The 20995-nt window shown below is 44.0% G+C and overlaps 1 protein-coding gene across 1 annotated transcript; it reads left to right on the top strand.

Annotated features, from left to right (window-relative positions):
• The first annotated feature begins 1039 nt into the window (after positions 1–1039).
• ACAA2 (acetyl-CoA acyltransferase 2) lies at positions 1040–19169 on the top strand. Its single transcript, XM_057378442.1, has 10 exons — positions 1040–1120; positions 5152–5318; positions 6937–7065; positions 8777–8893; positions 10249–10396; positions 12701–12876; positions 13797–13926; positions 16526–16596; positions 17094–17248; positions 18517–19169. The coding sequence occupies exons 1-10, from the start codon at positions 1105–1107 to the stop codon at positions 18599–18601; spliced, it is 1194 nt and encodes a 397-aa protein (XP_057234425.1). The 5' UTR covers positions 1040–1104; the 3' UTR covers positions 18602–19169.
• The last annotated feature ends 1826 nt before the right edge of the window (positions 19170–20995 follow it).

The following is a 20995-nucleotide window of genomic DNA, read 5'->3' as shown; positions in this document are numbered from 1 at the left end:
GCCAGGCTGGACATTGGGGCTGGGAGCAGCCTGGGACAGTGGAAGGTGTCCCTGCCCATGGCAGGGGGTGGCACTGGAAGAACTTTAAGGTCTCTTCSAGACCAAACTATTGCATGATTCCAGAATATTTGTGTGTGTTTTTAACTATTTCATATTATCAGAGTAAACCAGCCATTCATGGATCCATCCTGCTCTCAGTTCTCGCAGCATCCATGACATCGGATCATTGAGAGTGATCCATGTTCATTGCAGCCCACGGAGGGATCAGTTCTTCCCTCTGATGACCAGAATGTGATGGCAGGCTTTTCAGCCCATTCATCCCCTAGTTTTTAGTCTCTGCAGGGTTGGAAAATGAGAGTATCCAAGGGTTTTCTGGTGTCACACCGATGGGCTGCAAGCAGCTCCTGCTCACTCCATCCATGCCCAGGGAAGCCAAAGGCTGGAACAGGGGACAGGGTGCGAAGCCATGGATTGTGCAGTTCTGGGCTGCGACCCTCCACAACCCCTCTCGAGAAGGTTTAYAGACTTCAGCTGAACCAGGGGAGGCTCAGCGGGGGACATCAGGAGGAATTTCCTCATGGAAAGGGTGCTCAGGCCTTGGCAGGGGCTGCCCAGGGAGATTTGGAGTGCCCATCCATGGAGGCGTCCAATGAACCCTGGAGGTGGCACTCAGCGCTCTGGGCGGCGGATCGGGTGACAGGTTGGCCTCGATGACTTCGGAGGCCCTTTCCAATGGAGTGATTACCTGTAATTAACAGCAACACGCTGTAATTACCTCTGAGGCGGACAGCCTCCCTTCATCGATCCCTGCCTGCCCCCCCGCTTCCCATGCCGCTGATTCGCCAAAACCGCACGGAAAAATATCCAACTAAGCAGAAGCGAAATATATTTAAAAAAAAAATAACAAAGAAAAGACAAAATAAGAGAAGACACTTAAAATAAATTAAATAAAAAAACCCCCCTGAAATTACGAGTAGATTAATAAATTTAAATGGACAGCCTTCCAGCCGTCCCGGCCCGCCCCTCCGCCCCCAGCGTGGCGAATGTGCGGGGCGGGAGAGCGGGGGCGGCACTCGGCYGGGCGCGGAGCGGGCGGGAGCGGCCATGGCGCTGCTGAGGGGTGAGGATCCTCTACTGCCGCGGGTTCCTGGCACCCTGAGGGCTCCGGGGGGACCCTGAGGGCTCCGGGGGCACCCTGAGGGCTCCGGGGGGACCCTGAGGACTCCGGGGGGAACCTGATGGCTCCGGGACGACCCTGAGAGCTCCGGGACGAAACTGAGGGCTCTGGGGCACCCTGAGGGTTCGGGGGCACCCTGAGGACTCCGGGACGACCCTGAGGGCTCCGGGACGACCCTGAGGGCTCCGGGACGACCCTGAGGGCTCCGGGGGGACCCTGAGGGCTCCGGGATGACCCTGAGGGGCTCCGGGATGACCCTGAGGGCTCTGGGGACACCCTGCGGGTTCCGGGGGGACCCTGAGGGCGGGCGGGCACGGCTCAGACGCCGTAGGGTCTCTTCACTCGGGGCAGCTGGTGGAGCCCTCGGGAATTACAAAGCAGAGCCCCCGAGAGCTGTTGCTGTCTATCCCGGGGTATTCCACTCGCCGCGGTCCCGTCCGTGCCGGCACGGATAGACAGCTGGAAGTAATTAGGAACTTCCAAAAMACACCGGGCTGCGTGGGGTCAGAGATGGGAATGGGGTGCACAGAGGGTGGGAGTGAGCGTCAGAGGGTGGGAGAGGGAAGTCAGAGGGGAAAAATGAGTAAGGGCCGGAGGCTGGGCAGGGGTACATGGTGTCAGTCAGCCCGCCCTGTTTCCAGCGCTGCTTTTTGCAGTAATTGATTGTTTGGCTCCCTGCAGTGCTCCAGTCAGTTGTGCTGTCAAGGTGTAGCAAAGGGTGCTSTTTGAATTCTGTATCAGGAGCAGTTTCTTCATGGAAGGGCTTGTTCATCCCGGCACAGCTGCCCAGGGCAGTGGTGGAGTCCCCGTCCCTGGAGGGGTTTAAAACCCGTGTTGATGTGGCACTTGGGGACAGGGGTCAGTGGTGGCCTGGGCAGTGCTGGGGGATTGGTTGGACTCCGTGGTCTTGGAGGGCTTTTCCAGCCTAAATGATTCCATAATTTTATGATTCACAGTTTACATACAGTGACTGTAAGTGACACTTAAAATGACCGTGACTGGAAATGTATCACATCCAGGCACTGCCTGTGTTAGCACTGACACTGCAGGATAAACTCTTTAAATCCCAGCAGCTCCTGAAAGTGCTTGATATGAAGGACTAATTTATGCTGAATGTGGTTTGAATTTTGTGTCTCTTAAAAATTAGGTATGTAAACCCTTTAAGATGCCCTTKGTATGAAAACAAAATAGAAATTTATTGCAATAGGGCCTTTATTTAACAGTGCTTTGCTACTTGACAGACTGTACCTAAATAATAACATACATGTCAGTGAGGCTGCACTGCTAAAGCCTGTACTCAGCATTATGTTAATTCTGACGGCTCTGCTGRGCTGGAGAGGACAGAGAGCACCTTGCCCATACTTGTTTGATCTTAGTTTTCTGTGCCCACTACAGCATTTCTCTCATCTCAATCCACAATACTTTAATACACTGTTATTGCTTTTTAGTTATCTTTTTTTAATGTTATTGGATGTTTTCTAGGCTTTCAAAATAGGATTTGATTATTTTTTTCATATCAAGCGCATTTGAGATATGTTGGAGGATTAAACAATGTTTCAGTTSCCTACTTGGCAACAAGTGGTTAACAAAACCAGTTTAAAAGATATCTCAGATACAGTGTTTGCTGAGGATTCAGAGTGACCTTTGCTTTCTAGCCCCAGAGTTTTCAGATCCTATGCATTTGGTACTGTTCTGCTCTCATCCAATGTTTCTCATCTTGAAAAATTGCAGAGGCTCTGGAATCTTGCTATGATAATGTAGGACAGAACTAATYAACAGAAATTTAGGAAGAGTTGCTGTCGAGGGACAGTGTCGTTTTTCACTCAGGACTTCATCCACCCCTTGTAGCGGCTCCTGAAATTAGGTGGAGGGAGAAGCGTTTGTAGATGCCTCTCCAGTCAAGCAAAATTTGTCAGGTTCTGGAGTTGTGTACCCTTAGGGAGTGTCTGCGTTCAGTTTAATTCAGCATGACAAAGACTGTGCTACTGCTGCTTTGTCTTCTCTTASTGGTTCTGTCCAGCCTGCTCTCTTAGTCTTGAGTTATTGTTTTATGGAGCAATCGGAAGGTAAACTCGGGCACAGAACTGATCCTAGTGAAAATGAGCCCCTCATTTTCTGCTGGCTCTGGTTCGTGTTYAACTGCCTCTGTTGTGTGACCTGCCCTGGTTTATTGGCCCCACGGTGCTGTTGGGAAGTGGGCACCACTGAGCAGCCTCCATGAAAGAGAGAGAGAGAGATGTTGTTGTGAAAGGAATGTTGAAGGGCAAAGGTCCATCCTCGCCCCTGGACTGTTCATGAGGCAATGCCACCGTGGATGTGACTGAGCAAATAATGTGGGTAACTGACAATGTGGCCAAAAGGGAGGAGAAAGAGTTCTGTTAGCTTGGTCAGGTTCCCAAGCTGGTCTGCCGCAAAGCTTTGTAATCGGTTAGTGTTGGGACATTTAGGAGGAGGCAAGAATTTGGTGAGCAGGAGAAATGAAGAATGTGAATGTCAAGGCCTGTTTYGCTGCAGGAAAGATAYRCTGACCAGCTCAGGTTTAGATKGRRTATTGGGAAGAAATTCTTTGCSATGAGRKGAGGACCTGGCACAGGTGTTCCAGAGAAGCTGTGGCTGTCCCATCCCTGGAAGTGCCCAAGGCCAGGCTGGACACTGGGGCYTGGAGCARCCTGGGATAATGGAAGGTGTCCCTGCCATGTCRGGGGGTTGGRACAACATGATCCTCAAAACCCCTTCCCACCCAAACCATTCTGTAATACTGTTCTGAGCACACTCCCTGCACATTTTAGATGCTTGCACTGTGTTCAAGTCCTTGTTTGGGGGGAATCTTGATCTTGACCAGTTTGGAAAGTCCTTTTCTAGCAGTCATACAACTTGGGATCCAAATACCAATGATAGATGGAGGAGCACCCTCTCTCTGACAAGACAGCCAAGTAATAAGGATGAGATGACCTGAAACCTGCACACATGAGCAGCTTAGAGAATGTGCATTTTATTTGCCTGCATTCTTATATCTGTATATGTCCCTGYAGTCTTAAAATAGCTGGGTGTTAGATGGCGGCTGTGGAAACAGGGGGCGTGAGCGATATTGTTCAACTGGGGGAAAGTTCACAGCCTGCCTCCCGCTTGTTTTTCTACACGTGGGAGCAGAAGGCCCCTGTGACAGGCAGCCAGGAGATGTTTGCTTTGGTTCAGAGATAGCTTCTCCTGAGCTGGAATTCATATCGACTACTCCTGGCCTGTGCATATATACACATGTGCTTGCACGTGGTCTCCCGCCTGGTGAAAACTTTATTTTTTTCTCAGAAACTAGAAGATTCATGCTAAAGCAGTTTAGATGATTTACATGTAATTTTGGGAGAAGCATGAAGTTTTCAATTAGGGAATGTTTTTCSTCTTAAGCTAAGGGAATCAAAGTTGAAATGCATGTAACAARTAGGGKGTTTGTTTTGCTTTGTTGTTKGTTGGGGKTTTTTTTGTGTAAAYTGTTTCAGAATATAAACCAAAACCTGCTGATATTTCTAGGATGACAGAACAGCCTTTTTGTTAAAAGCACTATTCCTCATCTGATTTTTTACAGGTGTCTACTACAGGATTTCCTGGATGTAACTGGCATGTTTTCAGTGCACTATCACTAATATTTGATGTATGTGGCTGCCTCCTCCAAGCCCTCATTTGTATTCAACCTTACCATTTTGTCAAACCTCACTGTGGAAAGGGGTTATTTCTGGAATCTTCCCCGCTTTCTTTTCTGTTAGTTCTTCATGCCTACCCTGTCTAAAGCACTATTATATTTTTTATCTCATACTTCCTGTATTCAAGTTGCCTATACTTACAAAGTTTCCTGTGAATTTAGGATGTTACCCACTGGAGCAAACTGGGTATTCTCCTGTGTGTGAGGTCCTGGACACATGGATAATTTCTGCCCACGTTGCAGGTGTGTTCAATGTGGGCCTTTTCTGCCCGTGTTGCAGGTGTGTTCATCGTTGCAGCCAAGCGCACTCCCTTTGGGACTTACGGGGGATCGCTGAAGGATTTCTCGGCCACCGACCTGACCGAACATGCYGCTCGAGCCGCGCTGGCCGCGGGCAAGGTCCCTGCCGAGATCATCAACAGCGTMATCGTGGGCAACGTCATGCAGGTTGGTAGCCTGGAAAATCTGCTGCTCAGGGGCTATTTCAGGCACCCTCCGAGTGGCCCTATAGATAACTGTCTCTGGTTAGCAGCCAAAGGGGTGGAAGTGAAAGGGGTGAGTAGCGGTTTGTAGTGTAGTGTTTCCTGTTCGTGTTAGAGTGATGTATCCTGCATGATTTGTGATACTATTGAGAACAAGGCTTAGCTTGCTTTTTCTAGTGCCAGAGGTACTATAACGAGGACAGGCTGACCTCCTGAAATAYCTATATCAATTAACTGGTTAGTTGCTAACCCCAGGTACGTTACCCCTGTTTCAATGGCTCAAAATGTATAGCTCACTGATCATGGTTTTTCACTGGGTTGTATAAATCCCCTCCTGCACTGAGACTGTAACTCTATTTGAATTAGAGATTTGAGTCCATTTYTCTTGTATTTTGTATAGAATATTTTTCTAATGGATCTGAGTTTTCTTTGAGCTGGAAGGATATGTGCCTTGATTGGCAGAGACATTTGGGCAATCGTGTCTTTTTCAAAGAGCTTGTGAAAAGCTTTTCACAAATGATGCTGTTGTGTGCATTGCAAAACTGCAGTTACCCACATATCTTGATGACGGTCTTTGATTTCGGCACGACAGCAAAGAACCTTTCTAGCATTTTTTTTTTGCTTTGTATTCTGATTATTAAGGGTGGGGACTTTTATTTTGCACTGTGTGTTACAAGGATGCAGAAGAAACAAGTAACTGAGGCAGTAAGTGAAGAATCAGGCAATATTTCTTCTCTGGATTTTCAACAAAAGCAGTAGCTTTATTCTGTTGCCTACAGCTTCCATCTCAGCTTCTTCTATTCRGCTTTTTAGTTTTGTAAGAACTGTTTGTGGACTAGGAAGGAATTGCTGCAYTCAAGTCTCTTCTTGTGCTTTCACATAAAAAAAATAGCAATATCCTGACAAAGTTTCTCCTAATTTTGAAAGTACATTTCTTTTCCTTTGCATATACTTCCCATCCCAATAGATTATTTTATAATATTCTAGTTTACTGATATTGTTTGGTTAAGTTTAATTAACCATGAATGCACCACCATTTCAAACACCCCTTCTTCAGCAGAAGTGGCTTGATTACTTTAATTTTTTTTTTACTGAATTCGTATTCATATTGAAGCACTTGCTCAGAACTTGGTCTTCCTAATACCTTTTAGCTTAARGCTAAAAGAGCTTATGTTCTCCAAGTGCATAATCATTCTCTCTGGTTTTGGGAGGCCTTCCCCTGTTAGTCTGAGCAATATTAATTTGCTTTAAAATAATTGCAGCTCGCCAGCCAGAATCTGCCCTTGTGTCAGCCTGCTCTGTGTGTWTTGTTTTCAAAATAAGGGATAAGGGAAAATATAAGGCCTATTAAGTTGCTGACACAACACAAGCTTTCTTTAAAATTTTTATTAAGGCAGTGATACTTTAAGATGCTGTAGGATATGTCTTTTTTGAAGTGCTTCTTGTGAGTGGTAGGATTTCTGCCAAACACACATTGTCTTCTCTCAGGGATGCAATTACACTGTTCTTACTTTTCTTCAAGACGTTTTTGCTTTCCAAATCATTGAGAGTGTAACAAAACCTCTTGCTTGTTCTGCTTACAGAGCTCATCAGATGCAATTTACATTGCAAGACATGTTGGTTTGCGTGTGGGAGTTCCCATCTCAGTCCCAGCCCTCACTGTCAACAGGCTYTGTGGCTCTGGCTTCCAGTCCATTGCCAATGGCTGTCAGGTACAAAACTGTATTTMTCTGTTGTAACTTCTTTCAGACTGGTAACATGTAGAAGCATGTCTTTTGTGTTTGGGATGAATCTTAACATGGATTTCTAGCTACCACTGATAGACACCTGTATTGTCCAGTGCAGTCTTTTGCAGTTCAGCCTCCACAGTGTCACATTATGTGGTCAGTTTTTAAAATCAGTATTGCAGTGATTTTTGGTTTAATGTTGAGTCATGCAACAAGWATTAGCTGGTGAAAGTGAGCTCAGCAATAGTTGCATGACATGATCCTGTTTGTMGGGACTGGAATTACAGGACTCCGGGAGTCTTTCATCTCTTGATCATTGTTAATATTCTCACCTGGCTAGCTGTGTAAGCAGCAACCTGTGTTTTTAAGTGTGTTTTTGTTCAAAAATCCAAACCTCTCATGGGTTAGGTAATTTATAGTATCACTTCTTTTAAAATAGAGGAAAATCAACTTCTCTTTGAGGAGTTGGCCAAAACCACTGGTAGGAGTATAGGAATTCTTATTTCATTTGCTCATACATTGCTTTTATGAATAATCGAGCAAGCAGATTGTTGATTTTGYGGGATTTTTTTTGGTTTTCCTTGGCTCAAGAATTGTTTTATGTCCGATCCTCTAGAGGAAAAACTGTGAAAAATGTAGAGTTAAGGTTACGTGTTTGCCACAATATCCACCTGTTTTTCATATTGCTTTTTGCAAAAGCCATACACAGCGCTTGTCAAAAAAATCTGCCACTTTTATTAAAATTATGGTGGTGAGGTCCTTTCCAAAGATGGAATTTCACCAATGCAGTCAATGCTGCTTAGATGTTCTCTAAGTTTTTAGTAACTATAGGAAGCAACTAAGCACGTATTGCTACACACAGGTTATTAACTGGTAATCTCAAATGTATATCAAGATCATAGAATCATGGAACTGTTGGGTTGGAAGGCACATCAAAGGTCACTGAGTTCCACCTCCTGCCATAGGTGATGTCTTCCGCTATCCCAGGTTGCTCCAAGCTCTGTGCAATCCAGCTTTGGGCATTTCCAGGGATGAGGCAGCCACAGTTTCTCTGGGCTAATTTAATTTGCTTTTATTCTAGTTCATAAATAACCTCAACAGTCCAACTCAGTAAATCATTTTAAGGAAGCACTGTTTTTGAATGTTCTGAAGAACAATTTAAGAATTGGGGCTTTTAGGTTTTGTGTGCTTTGCCATTGATGAATTAGTGTGTTTTGGGTACTTGTTTTGGCAGCTACCTATTTATTGTCCTCTAAAATTATATCCCCTTTTCTTGAATCATAAGATCTTATTTCAGGCTTTGAAGTTTAATTTGTGTTGCTTTTGAAAAGAGTGGGAGCTCAAAACCACCAAGCTCAACCATTTGTGAACCTAACCACACAAGCATGCAGATGCCTAATGTCTTTGTTCCTCTGCTCTGTCATGTGTGCACACCCAAATTCTMTTCTTCCCTCATGGATGTAATAATTCTTTGCTGAAAGGAAGAAAAAGGGACATGGCATGAAGGAGACAGACCCCAACCTTAACAGAAGGGTAAACCCCTCATAAAGACGAACATATAGGACTAAGTTTGAATTCATTCTGAGTTTGTTGTTTTGTAGGTGATGAGCTATTTTTCTAAAACAGGTTTTATTTTCTTATTCAAACAGGAGACTAAATCCTAGATCTGTTTYGTTTTGTTTTTCTGTGTTAATAGGAAATTTGCCTGAATGACGCAGAAGTTGTTCTGTGTGGYGGAGCTGAAAGCATGAGCCAGGCTCCTTACGCAGTTCGAAAGGTTCGGTTTGGAACCAGATTAGGAGCAGAACTCAAGGTCTGGTACTTCTTTTATTCTCTGAATAAAGCAGTGTTTACCATCAGGATCATAGGCACTAAATCCTTGCAAATGAAATTATTGGAGATTAGATCCAGATTTAGTAGTTTAAAGCATTTATCTAGTATTCAAACAGTATCAAAACAGAGGTTCAGGTAGTTTTGTTAAGTGTGCCAGTTTTCTAGCTTTTCCAAAATCATATTTAAGTTCCTGTTGTGTGTTAAACATATTAATAAACTCCTAGGCACAAAATTTAGTTCAATTGGTGTATCCTGTGCAAGTACCAGGTACAAAAACTTGTCAGAGGCTGTGAAATACAGGCACACACAGTTTAGGCAAGGCTAGTAAAGCTGGCAGTAGGTAGATAGACTTGTAAGGAGCATACCTCCAAACTGTGAGCATTGTTCAGTTTCAGAAGTGGAAACTCAAAGTTAAATCCATTGACAGGTAAGTAATCTTTACATTTTCTTCTGAAGATAAATCCTAAGTGAATACTCTGGGAAAGGTGCAACAGGATAAATGGATAATGTGCTACCGTTTACTCAGTGGGTCATAAGTGACATCAAAAGGCAAAATTAGGATATTTCAGTGTTTCACCCTTTGGGGCTTTTCCCCACACTGTATTTCCATTTAAGATGGTGAATATGATGTGTGCTTGGTATTCTTGTATGGCACTGTGCCTCAGATCCTACAGACAGCATCCTCACAAAGTTTCTGATACACCAAGTAGGTGCTACTGGGTTCTTATCATRAAGACAACTGAGTTACACAGTGACAAGTGAATGGATGGTTTACCTTGCAGAACTTTCTGTTGACAGATAACAAACCCACCTGAAATGACTGGGCTTGCCTTTATCAGGTTGAGTGGGGGTAGACTTGGGTATTTTCTCCTCTGAGATGTTATACCCACAGAAACSTTTGGCTCTAGTAAGGGGATTTTAGCTGACAGTAGAGGAAGAGGTAAGGAATCAGTAGGTTGCTGTGCCTTCTCACAGTGCGTTCCATTTCCTTCCTGGCAACCAGACAAGTGTGTTTGCTTACAGGCTCTAGTAAATAATTCATGCAGAAGTGAAATATGCTGAAATACTAAAAATCTTTTTTTAAGGCTTTTCCCAAGTCTCTTGGAGACACATGTGAGAGGAAAGAATCACACTAGAGCATAATGGAGATTAACTAGAACAGCACACAAGAACCGTGTTTTTGTTCTAATAAATCAGTAAGTTATCTGTAGATAACCTGAATTAATTTTGCAAAGAGCCTTTTGTTTTAGGAGGCTGCTGAACAGTTAGAAGCTGTCAGTGCTAAATACAATATTGCTGTGCTTTCTGATTTTCTTCTTCTAATGTTCCTTGCAGTTGGAAGACACGTTGTGGGAAGCTCTAACAGATACACATGTTAAAATACCTATGGCAGTGACRGCTGAAAACCTGGCTGCAAAATACAGCATCTCCCGGGAGGACTGCGACCGATACGCACTCAAAACRCAGCAGAGGTGCAAAGCTGGTGAGTAAATCAAGGAATAGAAGTGATTATGTGACACTAGTTTCAAATCTAGTAAGTTTTTAGCATTGATTCAAAGCATTCTCAGGTTTTCTTTGGCCCATGCTGTAATTTGTCCTTCTATTTGCCTACTGTAATKCATGATTTTGTTGGCCCCATGGTATGTATCCCACTCTTAGAGGGTTTCACCTTGAAGGCACACTGAGTCAAGTATTGTAGCCTTCAGCAGGTGAAGTAGGATCCCCTTTCCACTGCCTTCCSTGTGCCTTTTCCAGGGACATTCCTTAGCTGTTGAGGCAGCACACACCATTGGCCAGTCACGGGTCACCTCCTGCCTGAGCAGGATTCATGTTGGTGAATGTCATTTGTTGGTGCCYCTTTGGTGGGATGCAGCATTATCCCAGGCATGCCTGACTGCCCTCCTTTCTTTCCACTGCATGGCAGAACAATCTCCCACAGTGACCCACATCCTTCTTGTGTGCCAGCATGTGCTGTAATTCATCTGAATCCTTTTTCTTTCTTTTGCAAATCAAATGTTGTTCTTGAACGCTTGAACAGTTGGAGCACATGGAATCTGAAGRGGGGATATTTGTTTAAGAGCTGTGTTTTAAACGGTTCTCTGGGTGGTTTATGTSCCCAAAGCCATAATTCAGAGGCATTCAGCTCTGAGGCCACCAACATAAGAAGGATTTGGAGCTCCTGGAGTGAGTCCAGAGGAGGCCACGGAGATGCTGCCAGGGCTGGAGCCCCTCTGCTCTGGAGCCAGGCTGGGAGAGCTGGGGGTGCTCACCTGGACAAGAGAAGGCTCCAGGGAGAGCTCAGAGCCCCTTTTGGGGCCTAAAGGGGCTCCAGGAGAGCTGGCCAGTGACTGGGGACAAGGGCTGCAGGTACAGGACACAGGGAATGGCTTGGCAGTGCCAGAGGGCAGGGATGGATGGGATATTGGGAAGGAATTGCTGTCTGGGAGGGTGGGGAGGCCCTGGCACAGGGTGCCCAGAGCAGCTGTGGCTGCCCCTGGATCCCTGGCAGTGTCCAAGGCCAGGCTGGACATTGGGGCTGGGAGCAGCCTGGGACAGTGGRAGGTGTCCCTGCTCATGACAGGCATTTGGAACAGGATGGACTTCAATGTCCTTTCCAACTCCAGCCATCCTAAATTTCTGTGATTCAGTTATGGTGACGTTTAGGCCAAAAYGCAGTAAAATGTGCAGTCACCATTCTGGCACTTAGCATACATTGCAAACCAAAGGTGAATGTAAGAAGGAAAGATCCAAGTATGGTTTTAGATTCTAATGATGGTGCATTTTAACAGCTGCACTCTTGAAGGAAGATTTTGTATTTTTTCCAAAGTGCTTTTTGCAATTTTTCTTCATCATTTATTACCTTTCCTGCTGATCTTGTTACCTAACTCCYGCCAGTTGTGGAATCTTTGCTAGAGACTGTGCTTCTGTCTTGTTTTCCAAGATTTTACCTTGCTGTTTTTGTTTCTGCCTGTAGGACCAGTTCGCCTTATCCCACAGTACAGAGAGAGCCCTGTGTGTAATCAGGAAAGAAAAAGGTTTTGAGGAATTTATTGAGAAGCCCAGAGGTAGCTAAACAACATCAGATCTGACCATTTCAGTGTCTTGTTTTCAAATCTTTGTCTAATGTTATATTAGGTGATATGGCCAGATGCTTTTTTTGGGCATCTTAGATACCTACACTGTCTTTGATKGTCTCAAGTTGTTTAGGCAGCTGAATCTCATTCCAAGATTCTGGCTTGACAGTGAGAGCCTTTGGAGGAGCACCTTGAGTACGATTTTGATTGATATACAACAAAACAGAGACAGAATTTATCAACAGAAACAATGTGGCTCAAGACRTTTTTCCACATTGCACTCTGAGTGAGATTTACATCTTGGCTTTCTGAGGAATGACACAGCTGTAAAATAAAGCAGCTGTAGAGGGGAATATRTACTAAAAATAAATCTAGTGGTTTATAAAAAAAATGCTCAAACTCAAAGGAGTTCAGTTGTTTAAACCTGAAATAAAATTTCAGTATTTGAGACTTTCTTTGGAGAAGTTTGAGATTGTACTTCTATAGTTTTTGCCCAATAACTAAAAAAAACCCCAAAAACCAATAATAAAGGACAAACCAGTTTGTCAAGCAAAATAAAGTATAAATATTGTTGTGCCTGAACTTTTGGTTAAAATAGAGCAAAAGTGTTGTGTGCATTTGAAAATGTGGCTGTTGGTCATGACAAATCATTTTGATGTTTTTATCGAGTCCTTTTATTTTATTCCTTTCCTTTTATTTTCCTGTGGTTGCAGCCAATGATGCTGGCTACTTTAATGCTGAGATGGCACCAATTGAAGTGAAGACAARAAAGGGTAAAGAAAGCATGCAAAAGGACGAGCACCCAAAACCCCAGACCACGATAGAACAACTGGCAAAACTCCCATGYGTCTTTAAGAAGGATGGGACAGTCACGGCTGGGAATGCTTCAGTGAGTACAGCAGACCCTTGAGTTGGACAGATGTCCCCTCTGTGSTTCTCCAAATTTATTTCCACTCTTTATGTCTCACTGAGTTGGTGTCTCCTGACAAAAATAACTTCTAATTCTGCAGCTAAATGCCCCTGRCTGACTCTTCAAGCCTCAAGATGCCAGGGATCTTTCTGTCAGCTTATAAGTCATAAAATTTGATTCTGTGGATTTTCATTGATCTTGCAGTGAGGCATTGGTGCTTCTTCACTGTTCTTGAATTGTGCCTTTGGTGGCTGCAGTGGCTCTGTAGATTAAGCCTCTCGCCTTTTGGGGGGATGGTGCATTTGCTGAGCATTTGCTTTACAAACCTGCATTTTATTAGTGGGTCACTAATGTGGTGCACATCTCTGTACCACAGCTACTGTCCTCTCTCCTGCAAACTGCATTTTGCTCTTATTTAGAGTAGAACTCAGTGCTTAGCAGCATGTCRTTATGRACTGTTYCTCTGACAGCCATTATCTTAATKAATTGATTGAMGTTCTTTGGGCTAGATGGGGCACTKTGATCATATAGTCTGAATTCCTGCCTTAAATAGATCCTAGCCACAATAAATGTGGATGTCTGTAAAGTATCTTTTATAATTAATAGCACATACATTATCCATTATTACTAGCATTCTTGCAAGGCTGCAGAATCATGTTTCCAATGCAGGCGAGACTTRTTTTAATTTTCTAAGACATTGGTATTTGTGAAACATTTATCTATATTTAACTTCCTTCCCCTGTCCTCAGAATCGTGAAAAATTGTGTTTTGTTGTTTTGAATAAACACTGTTAGATGTTAATTAACAAGCCTTTTATGAGTGTTTAGTTTAAAGAGTGTGAGGATTTTTTAATTGCTTTGTATTTTCTCTCTAAGAGTGCTTTTCTCTTTTACTACAAGGGTGTGTGTGATGGAGCCGGTGCAGTCATCATTGCCAGTGAATCAGCACTTAAAAAGCACAGTCTCACTCCTCTGGCAAGAATAGTAGCTTAYCACTCAGCTGGCTGTGACCCTTCCATCATGGGCATTGGTAAGTTGCAATGAAGCACGTGCTTCTATAGCATCAAGCAGCATGAAAATATTATTGTTGTGAAGGAAAGAAAAGGAGTCTGCAGTGTGCTCATGWTGCCTTAGAAATCAGGCTCACCTGAAACAGAGGCAGACAAACCTATGAGAATAAAAACTTTAAYACAGGCCTAACAGACCTACTGGTACATTAGGGCAGGCAAATTACACCCAAAATGGGCACCAAGTCACAAGATCTTCACCTTTTATAAGTTCTGCATAATTAACATATTGGGCCTTAATTCTCCAATGATCTTCAGGTCATGATGTCAACCACCCCAGACTTGTGCCCCACCCCAACTCTTTGTTGTTTACCTATTTTGGGGCTATGAGGCAGTGAGGTGTCCTAGGATTCAGGCTCAGAGAGGGATTGTTTTGTCTAAAGATGGGAGAATGGTAGTTTTAGTGTTGTACTAGAGAAATACAAGAATACAGATGCATGAAAATATAGAAACTAAAAATCCTAAGGCATCACTCAGGCTAGTGTCTCTGAGTATGTTAGTGTGTCCTACTGTCCATGCCACTGTGTCAGTCCATCCCTGTCATGCAGGGGGACAGATTTGCTCTTCAGTTTGACTGGAAGGGTGTGTGCACTGTCAGACCCRTAGTAACAGCACTAACATAGTCCCCCAGGCTCTTATTTCTTTCACTTTTTAACTCTCTGTTTTAGTCAAGAAAACAAACATTCTTTCAATTTTTTTTTAACCATTTTTTTCCTAAAATTCACTTCAGTTTCCTGTGAGCCCTAATCCTCTTATAAAATGTGTAACTGCGAGCTGCCTTCCTCACCTCTCGCTCCTAGAGTAGTGGCTGTGTGAGCACCTTTCAGCAGTTAYTCACTGGCTCAAGCTGCTTGGATCCCAGGATACACATCTGTTCAGCCATTACTTGGCAAACCAAGTACTTTCTGAGTTGTTTTAGTCCCATCTTTTCTGTTTCCTCGTCAAGTATCTCAGTGCAAACAATCCCTMAGAGCCAATCCAGACACCCCAGGATTTTTCCCTTCACTTCAGTTTGCAGACAGCATTGTATCCCAGCATTGCTTTTCCTCTCTGTCATTTTGTTCAGAGAAGCTGTTGTTGGCTGGTTTTTTGTGTCRGTAGAAATGCAAATGAGGCATTGTCAGATTTGTTTTCCTGATCAGACTGTCTGACTGACACAACCTTCAAAGCAAACGTGAAGGGAGGGAGGGAGGGTTTCTTTCGCTAGACTTCATGCTGGYATTGTGCTTCCTAAACCAGCCCATTCTCTCTAGATAAGTCAGCTTTCTAGCTTGTTTAAAAACTTCATAAATCAGATGGAGGAGCAGTTAGCATCCCAATTCCTTCACACCACAGCTTATCCCCCAGAAGCTTAAAGAGAACAGACAAGATTCATCGACGTGATAGCAGCAGATCTGACAAATAGCAGCTCAGTTTTGAGCCACTGTCCTTTCACATACTGATAAGGAGTCCTGTCTCACAGCATTCAGTGAGGGAATTAATTATTTACAAGAAGAGAGAGGGGGAAAAAGTTTACTTGGCTGTCATTCGGGGTCTTTGTATTGTCCACATGAAACCCTCCCATTACTCTCATGCGTAACAGGCATACTAAAATCCTTCCCTAATGAAATGCAGTTAGAGTCTAGTGTTAAGCTGCCAGGGTCTCCCTAATACTCCACTGGGCCCTTTCTTCTCTTAATTTTTCTGTCTGTTCAGCAATGTATTTATCCTTATGTTTTTGTTCTTTGAGCTGWGCATTTTCTGTGCCGTGTTTTGCCGGTGTGATAACATTCAGGATTTAGAATTGAATGATCAGCCACCACCTAACATCTCAAAATGTTTCTCCTATAATCATGTATCTGACAAACCCTTTCGAATTCTCTTTCAGTGTGTCTTTCCTTAGTTAGCTGTGTTCAGGTTTAATTTCCCTTAGTAGATCATATTTAGTAGGTTATAGAAGGCAGCTTTCTTCCAGAGGATGGTTTTGTTGCCAAACTCTAATAGTCTAAACAACAAAAAGTTACTTTTTTCAGTTGTCTGACACCTGGGTCTGATGGAGCATTTAATTGTTTGGAATAGACTAATTGATGTTAGGCGTTTTACTAGGTTTTTAGATAATGTTAAGAACATCAAGACAGCAATACCCCTTGCTAAGCACATGACCAGTGAACTCTAGGGCAGCCTGTTTTTTTCCTTTGTTGTTTACCTGGAGGCTTCAAATTRTAAGGAAAGAATAAATGGAACCAARAATASTGGGAAGGAGAATGTCTCAAAACTGTTGTGAAGTTGTTTTRTTTATCTGGGGACTGCCACTTCTCTTGWCTTGAAAGCTCTGTGTGCAGCAGTWATGACACTCKTAGCTTTCCCTGGCTGTGTGTTAACAAGGAGACCAAGTAGTTTTGAGATTTAGTTCTCTTACCACCTAATAAAGCAGGTGACTGGCATATMCAGAATTTGAGGCTGCATAGAGGCTCATGGGAGGGGATCCCATGAGGCTTTACAAATTGCTCCTACGTAAAACAAGTTTCTAAGACTTTGTTCATTAATTTTTTTTATTTTACTAACTGCGCATTTTCAAAACAGGCCCTGTACCAGCAATTACAGAGGTTTTGAAGAAAGCAGGCCTGACTCTGAAGGATATGGATTTGGTAGAGGTAAGAAGWTTTTACAGGAACGGTGGTTTTACCCATGATAGGTGTTCCTGCCTGTCAGGAGCCTGCCTGACCTCTGTCCATCCAATTTCTGCTGCGCACTCACTACAAAAATCTCAGCCATGTGGAAACTGGAAATAGTGTGATCGCATTCTGTAGAACAAATATATCCTCATGTGACATGACKTTTTACTCTGTTGGCTGTACTGCTCATGTTTTTAATTAGTCCTACTTCTCCACTTGTGAACAGGGCCTTTTTCTGTCAGGGCACGCTTCCTGGGCACGCTTCCTCAGAACATACTGTACCTYTCTTTATAAAATATTCCTCATACATGCTTAGTGTTTGAATTTAGTTGGGATGGATTGACAGATGTATGTTGATGGAGCATGCTTTTATAAAYACAGTGTTTAATATTTTTCTCAAAAGGGCCTGGAGGAGCAGTTCACCTCATCTAATACTGTGTGCACATTAAAGTTCTGTCTTTCCTCTGGTGCTTTAGGTAAATGAGGCATTTGCACCTCAGTATCTGGCYGTGGAAAAAGTGTTGGGCCTTGACCCTGAGAAGACCAACGTCAACGGAGGTGCCATCGCCATCGGCCACCCTTTGGGGGCCTCGGGGTCACGGATCACGGCWCACCTGGTGCATGAGTTAAGGTATGCACACGGACAGGAGCTGCTCACAGTGCAGTGCAATGCTGATGGATTTGTGCCTGCAGGCATTTTGAGCACGGATACCACGTGACTAAACTCTTCCAGTCAGTCAGCTTAAAACTCTCCTCATTGGAATGGGCCACTTTCTGTGCAAATTTGCCACTTCCGTGCTGCAGTGCAGGTCCTGCACTTGCCTCCCATTCTGTCTTGTCAGTACAGGATTCTTTGCTTCACCTAGATCTGATCCAAGTCCACAAGAGTCTGTGGGAAGGTTTCCTTTTTTTTAAATGGGCTTTGAGCAAAGTCTGTTCTCTTCTTAGCATGATGCATTTCATAGAATCAGAGTCCTAGAAGAAGCTCTGGGTTGGAAGGGACCTTTAAAGACCATCTCCTTCCAACCATGTCCCCATGGCAGGGACACTTTCCACTATCCCAGGTCACTCCCAGCCCCAATGTCCAGCCTGGCCTTGGACACTGCCGGGGATCCAGGGGCAGCCACAGCTGCTCTGGGCACCYTRTGCCAGGGCTTCCCCACTCTCCCAGCCAGCAATTCCTTCCCAATATCCCATCCATCCCTGGCCTCTGGCACTGCCAAGCCATTCCCTGTGTCCTGTCCTTCCATTCCTTGTTCCAAGTCCCTCTCCAGTCCCCTTTGGCTACTGGAAGGTGATACTTTAAATTAATTTGTTATTATCTTCTCTCTCTTTTAGTCTATTTTCAGAAATTCTGACTATTGGCTTGCTTGATATGCTTAGCACCATTTTAATSTGTATTTTCCTTTTTTTGCCCCTCTCAGGGTAGAGATCACTGTGTCTCTTTGCTTGTACTTCCAGCACTGTCTTAGTGTTCAGCCATGAAGCCTCAGATCATTTGCTCCTTGCAGAGAACTGTTTTGAGGAGTGTGGCTGTCRGAAACTTAGCTTTTAAAAACTACCTGAGCAGTTTTTAGGTCGCTTAAAAACTGCTGTGGAATGAGCTGTCCAGGTGGGGTCTAGTGGAAGGTGATCCTGCTCATGGCAGGGGGTGGAACCAGATGAGCTCTAAAGTGATTCTTCAGAAATACTTCAACATCAGTTGAGACTTAATAATATTTTTCTGGAAAAAGAATGACGTACATGTTCTAAAACACCATCTTTAGTATGACGTACATGTTCTAAAACACCATCTTTAGTAACACCCAGTTGATATCTGGTTTCCTTTAATAAAATCAGGACAAGAGCTGCTGTGGTTTGTGCTTGTAACCAATCTTTCCTGTTGCTGTTTCTGAGCAGGCGCCGTGGCGGGAAGTACGCAGTTGGCTCAGCGTGCATCGGCGGTGGGCAAGGCATTGCTGTGGTCATTGAGAACACAGCCTGATGGATCCTGGGCACTGCAGCCTGGCCTGAACTGCTGATTCCCTGAGAGACCTGCCTCCTGTGACAACAGAGCATCKCTGCGTGCCTTTCCTGCAAGGTAAAGGAACAGCTGGGAAGTCAGAATTCCGAACAAAAGGATTCATTGATGTCTTTCTAACTAAAGGAACTGCAGCATCAATATAATTTCACACTGACAAAGTATTTTGTAAAAGCTTATTTTCAATCAATGTATTTCCATAGACAAAATTACTTTCATTTCTTGGGGATATTGCYTGTCAAACTTTAACCAAACCTGCCTTAAAATAGCAATCAATGCAGCTTTTTAAGCAAGTATTGCTTAAACTTAYTTCAGACTGACACTGGCACATGTGCCTCTTTTGTTATCAGGAAATGTGAAAATGTAATCAGAGACTTTCTGAAGTATATATTGATTGTAGATTGATGGCTATTAACCTGTACCCTGCTGTTCTGCATGGGAAAAGAAAATTAGCAGAAGCTGAAATTTCCATTGTGCCTCCTAAAAGRATAATAAATATAACACAGAAAGAAAAAGGGCTTGGTGTTCTGTTTGTTAGTTTATGTTAAAAATATGTCACTGTGAAAAATGTTACTTTTGGGAAGTCAGTGTTGGGTTTTGGAGAGAGTGTTCTTCTTGGCTGAGCAGTCACTGKTGTTTCTTGGGTAGTTCCTAAAGAACTCCAAGAAGTCTGCCAGCCCTCCGAGAAGGGGTGTGGCTGTGTCTGGCTGTGTTGCCACGTGGTAACTGCCTGCATTCAACATCTCATTCCCTAACTTCCTCTGATAGTATCACCCATATTTCTTGGGTCTRTTGTGTGGGGCTGTTCCTGGCTGGTCTGGGAGGTGCAGCTCTGAGGAAGCTGTCTGGTCTCTCAGAGGCAGTGGAGTTGGAGTTRTGAACCATTTGGCAGAACCAACATGACATTTGAGTGAAATGAGGACTTTATCAACGGCTCACTGGAGCCGTTTAGGCTGTTGTGAGCTSCTTTCAGCTTCCTCTGAAGTGGATGTCTGCATCAGGTACTCGCTGCAGAGAGCTCTGTCAGGGGTAGCATGCAGCTCTCCCTAACACTGAAACAGGAGCAGAGACTTCAGCCTTCGCTCTTCTCATCCTCTGTCCACTGTCAAAATATTCCTTACCTGCAACAGTGTGCCACTCTGCTGGTGTGAGATGATTATGAAAGCCAGGCAGTGACTCAAGCCTGACTGCCTAGCCTAGCAGGAAATTCAGGTCAAGGCAAGTGTTGCTACAGCTGGTGGATAACAATTGAAGTATGCTGATCACCACTCCAGGGGTTCTCATGCTGCAGTGTCTTTAACAACTGTAGAGATATTTAACTCTGCTTATGTGGATTAAAAAACCTGAACAACGAACAACCCAGCTGCCAGAGGGCAGCAAACCAGATGTTCACCTGACTAATCTTACTACTCCTACCTTGGTAAATTAGGATTACTGGGATTTCACTGTGCTAAATACAGTTGCCACATGGATTGTGCCATGTCATTTTCAGGTGGGTTTTTGTTCTTTRACAGCCAACAGTACCTTCTGTAATAGCCAGTGAATAATTCCCTCTGCCACAGAATCACAGAATCATGGAATAACCTGAGCTGTAAGGGACCCACCCAGGATCGTGCAGTCCAGTTCCTGGCCCTGCACAGACACCCCAACAATTCCCCCTGTCCATCCCTAGCAGCGCTGTCCAAACACTCCTGGAGCTCTGGCAGCCTCGGGGCCGGGACCATTCCCTGGGGAGCCTGGGCAGTGCCAGCACCCTCTGGGGACAGAAGAACCTTTCCCTGATATCCAACTTAAACCTCCCCTTAAAGAACTTCATGTCATTCCCTCAGGTCCTGTCACTGGTCACAGAGAGAATGGATGCTTGCTGCCCCTCCTTTTGCCCTCATGAGGAAGTTGTGGGTAGTTCTTGACTGTGGATGATCATTGAATTCTCATTTTCAGACAACTGGATGCAGTTTTTCTAAGATCTCATCCCTGTGTAATAACRGTTCTTTATGAGCTCGTCACTGTGTCTTTACAGTAAATTCCTTTCATGCACTTTGTTTTACACATAATGTTTCATTTCCCGTTTTTATCACTCAAATTTTTGACATTTGTGTGTAATTGTAGCCGTGAGATSTGTATTTGGTCATCCTGAATAATTGTGTGTTTTCTGCAGAATGCATCATGATGTCCACCTCATTTTCCAGAGAACTTTTTATGTTTAAGTTACAACTTCCAGATAYCTTGAGAAATGTGTTATCAGCACAGATGATTGTGCATCCTGCYAGTGACCTTTCTTTGCAGTGTGAGCCAACTGCTTACTCCCATATCGTTCCATTTTTATCCTGTTCATTTCCTGCWAGAGCCTCTGATGAG

This window comes from Malurus melanocephalus, unplaced genomic scaffold, assembly GCF_030028575.1.
Source record: "Malurus melanocephalus ecotype Western Australia unplaced genomic scaffold, MMel_1.1 scaffold_359, whole genome shotgun sequence".
In the NCBI taxonomy this organism is placed as follows: domain Eukaryota; kingdom Metazoa; phylum Chordata; class Aves; order Passeriformes; family Maluridae; genus Malurus; species Malurus melanocephalus.
This window is presented reverse-complemented; position numbering and strand designations above follow the sequence as displayed.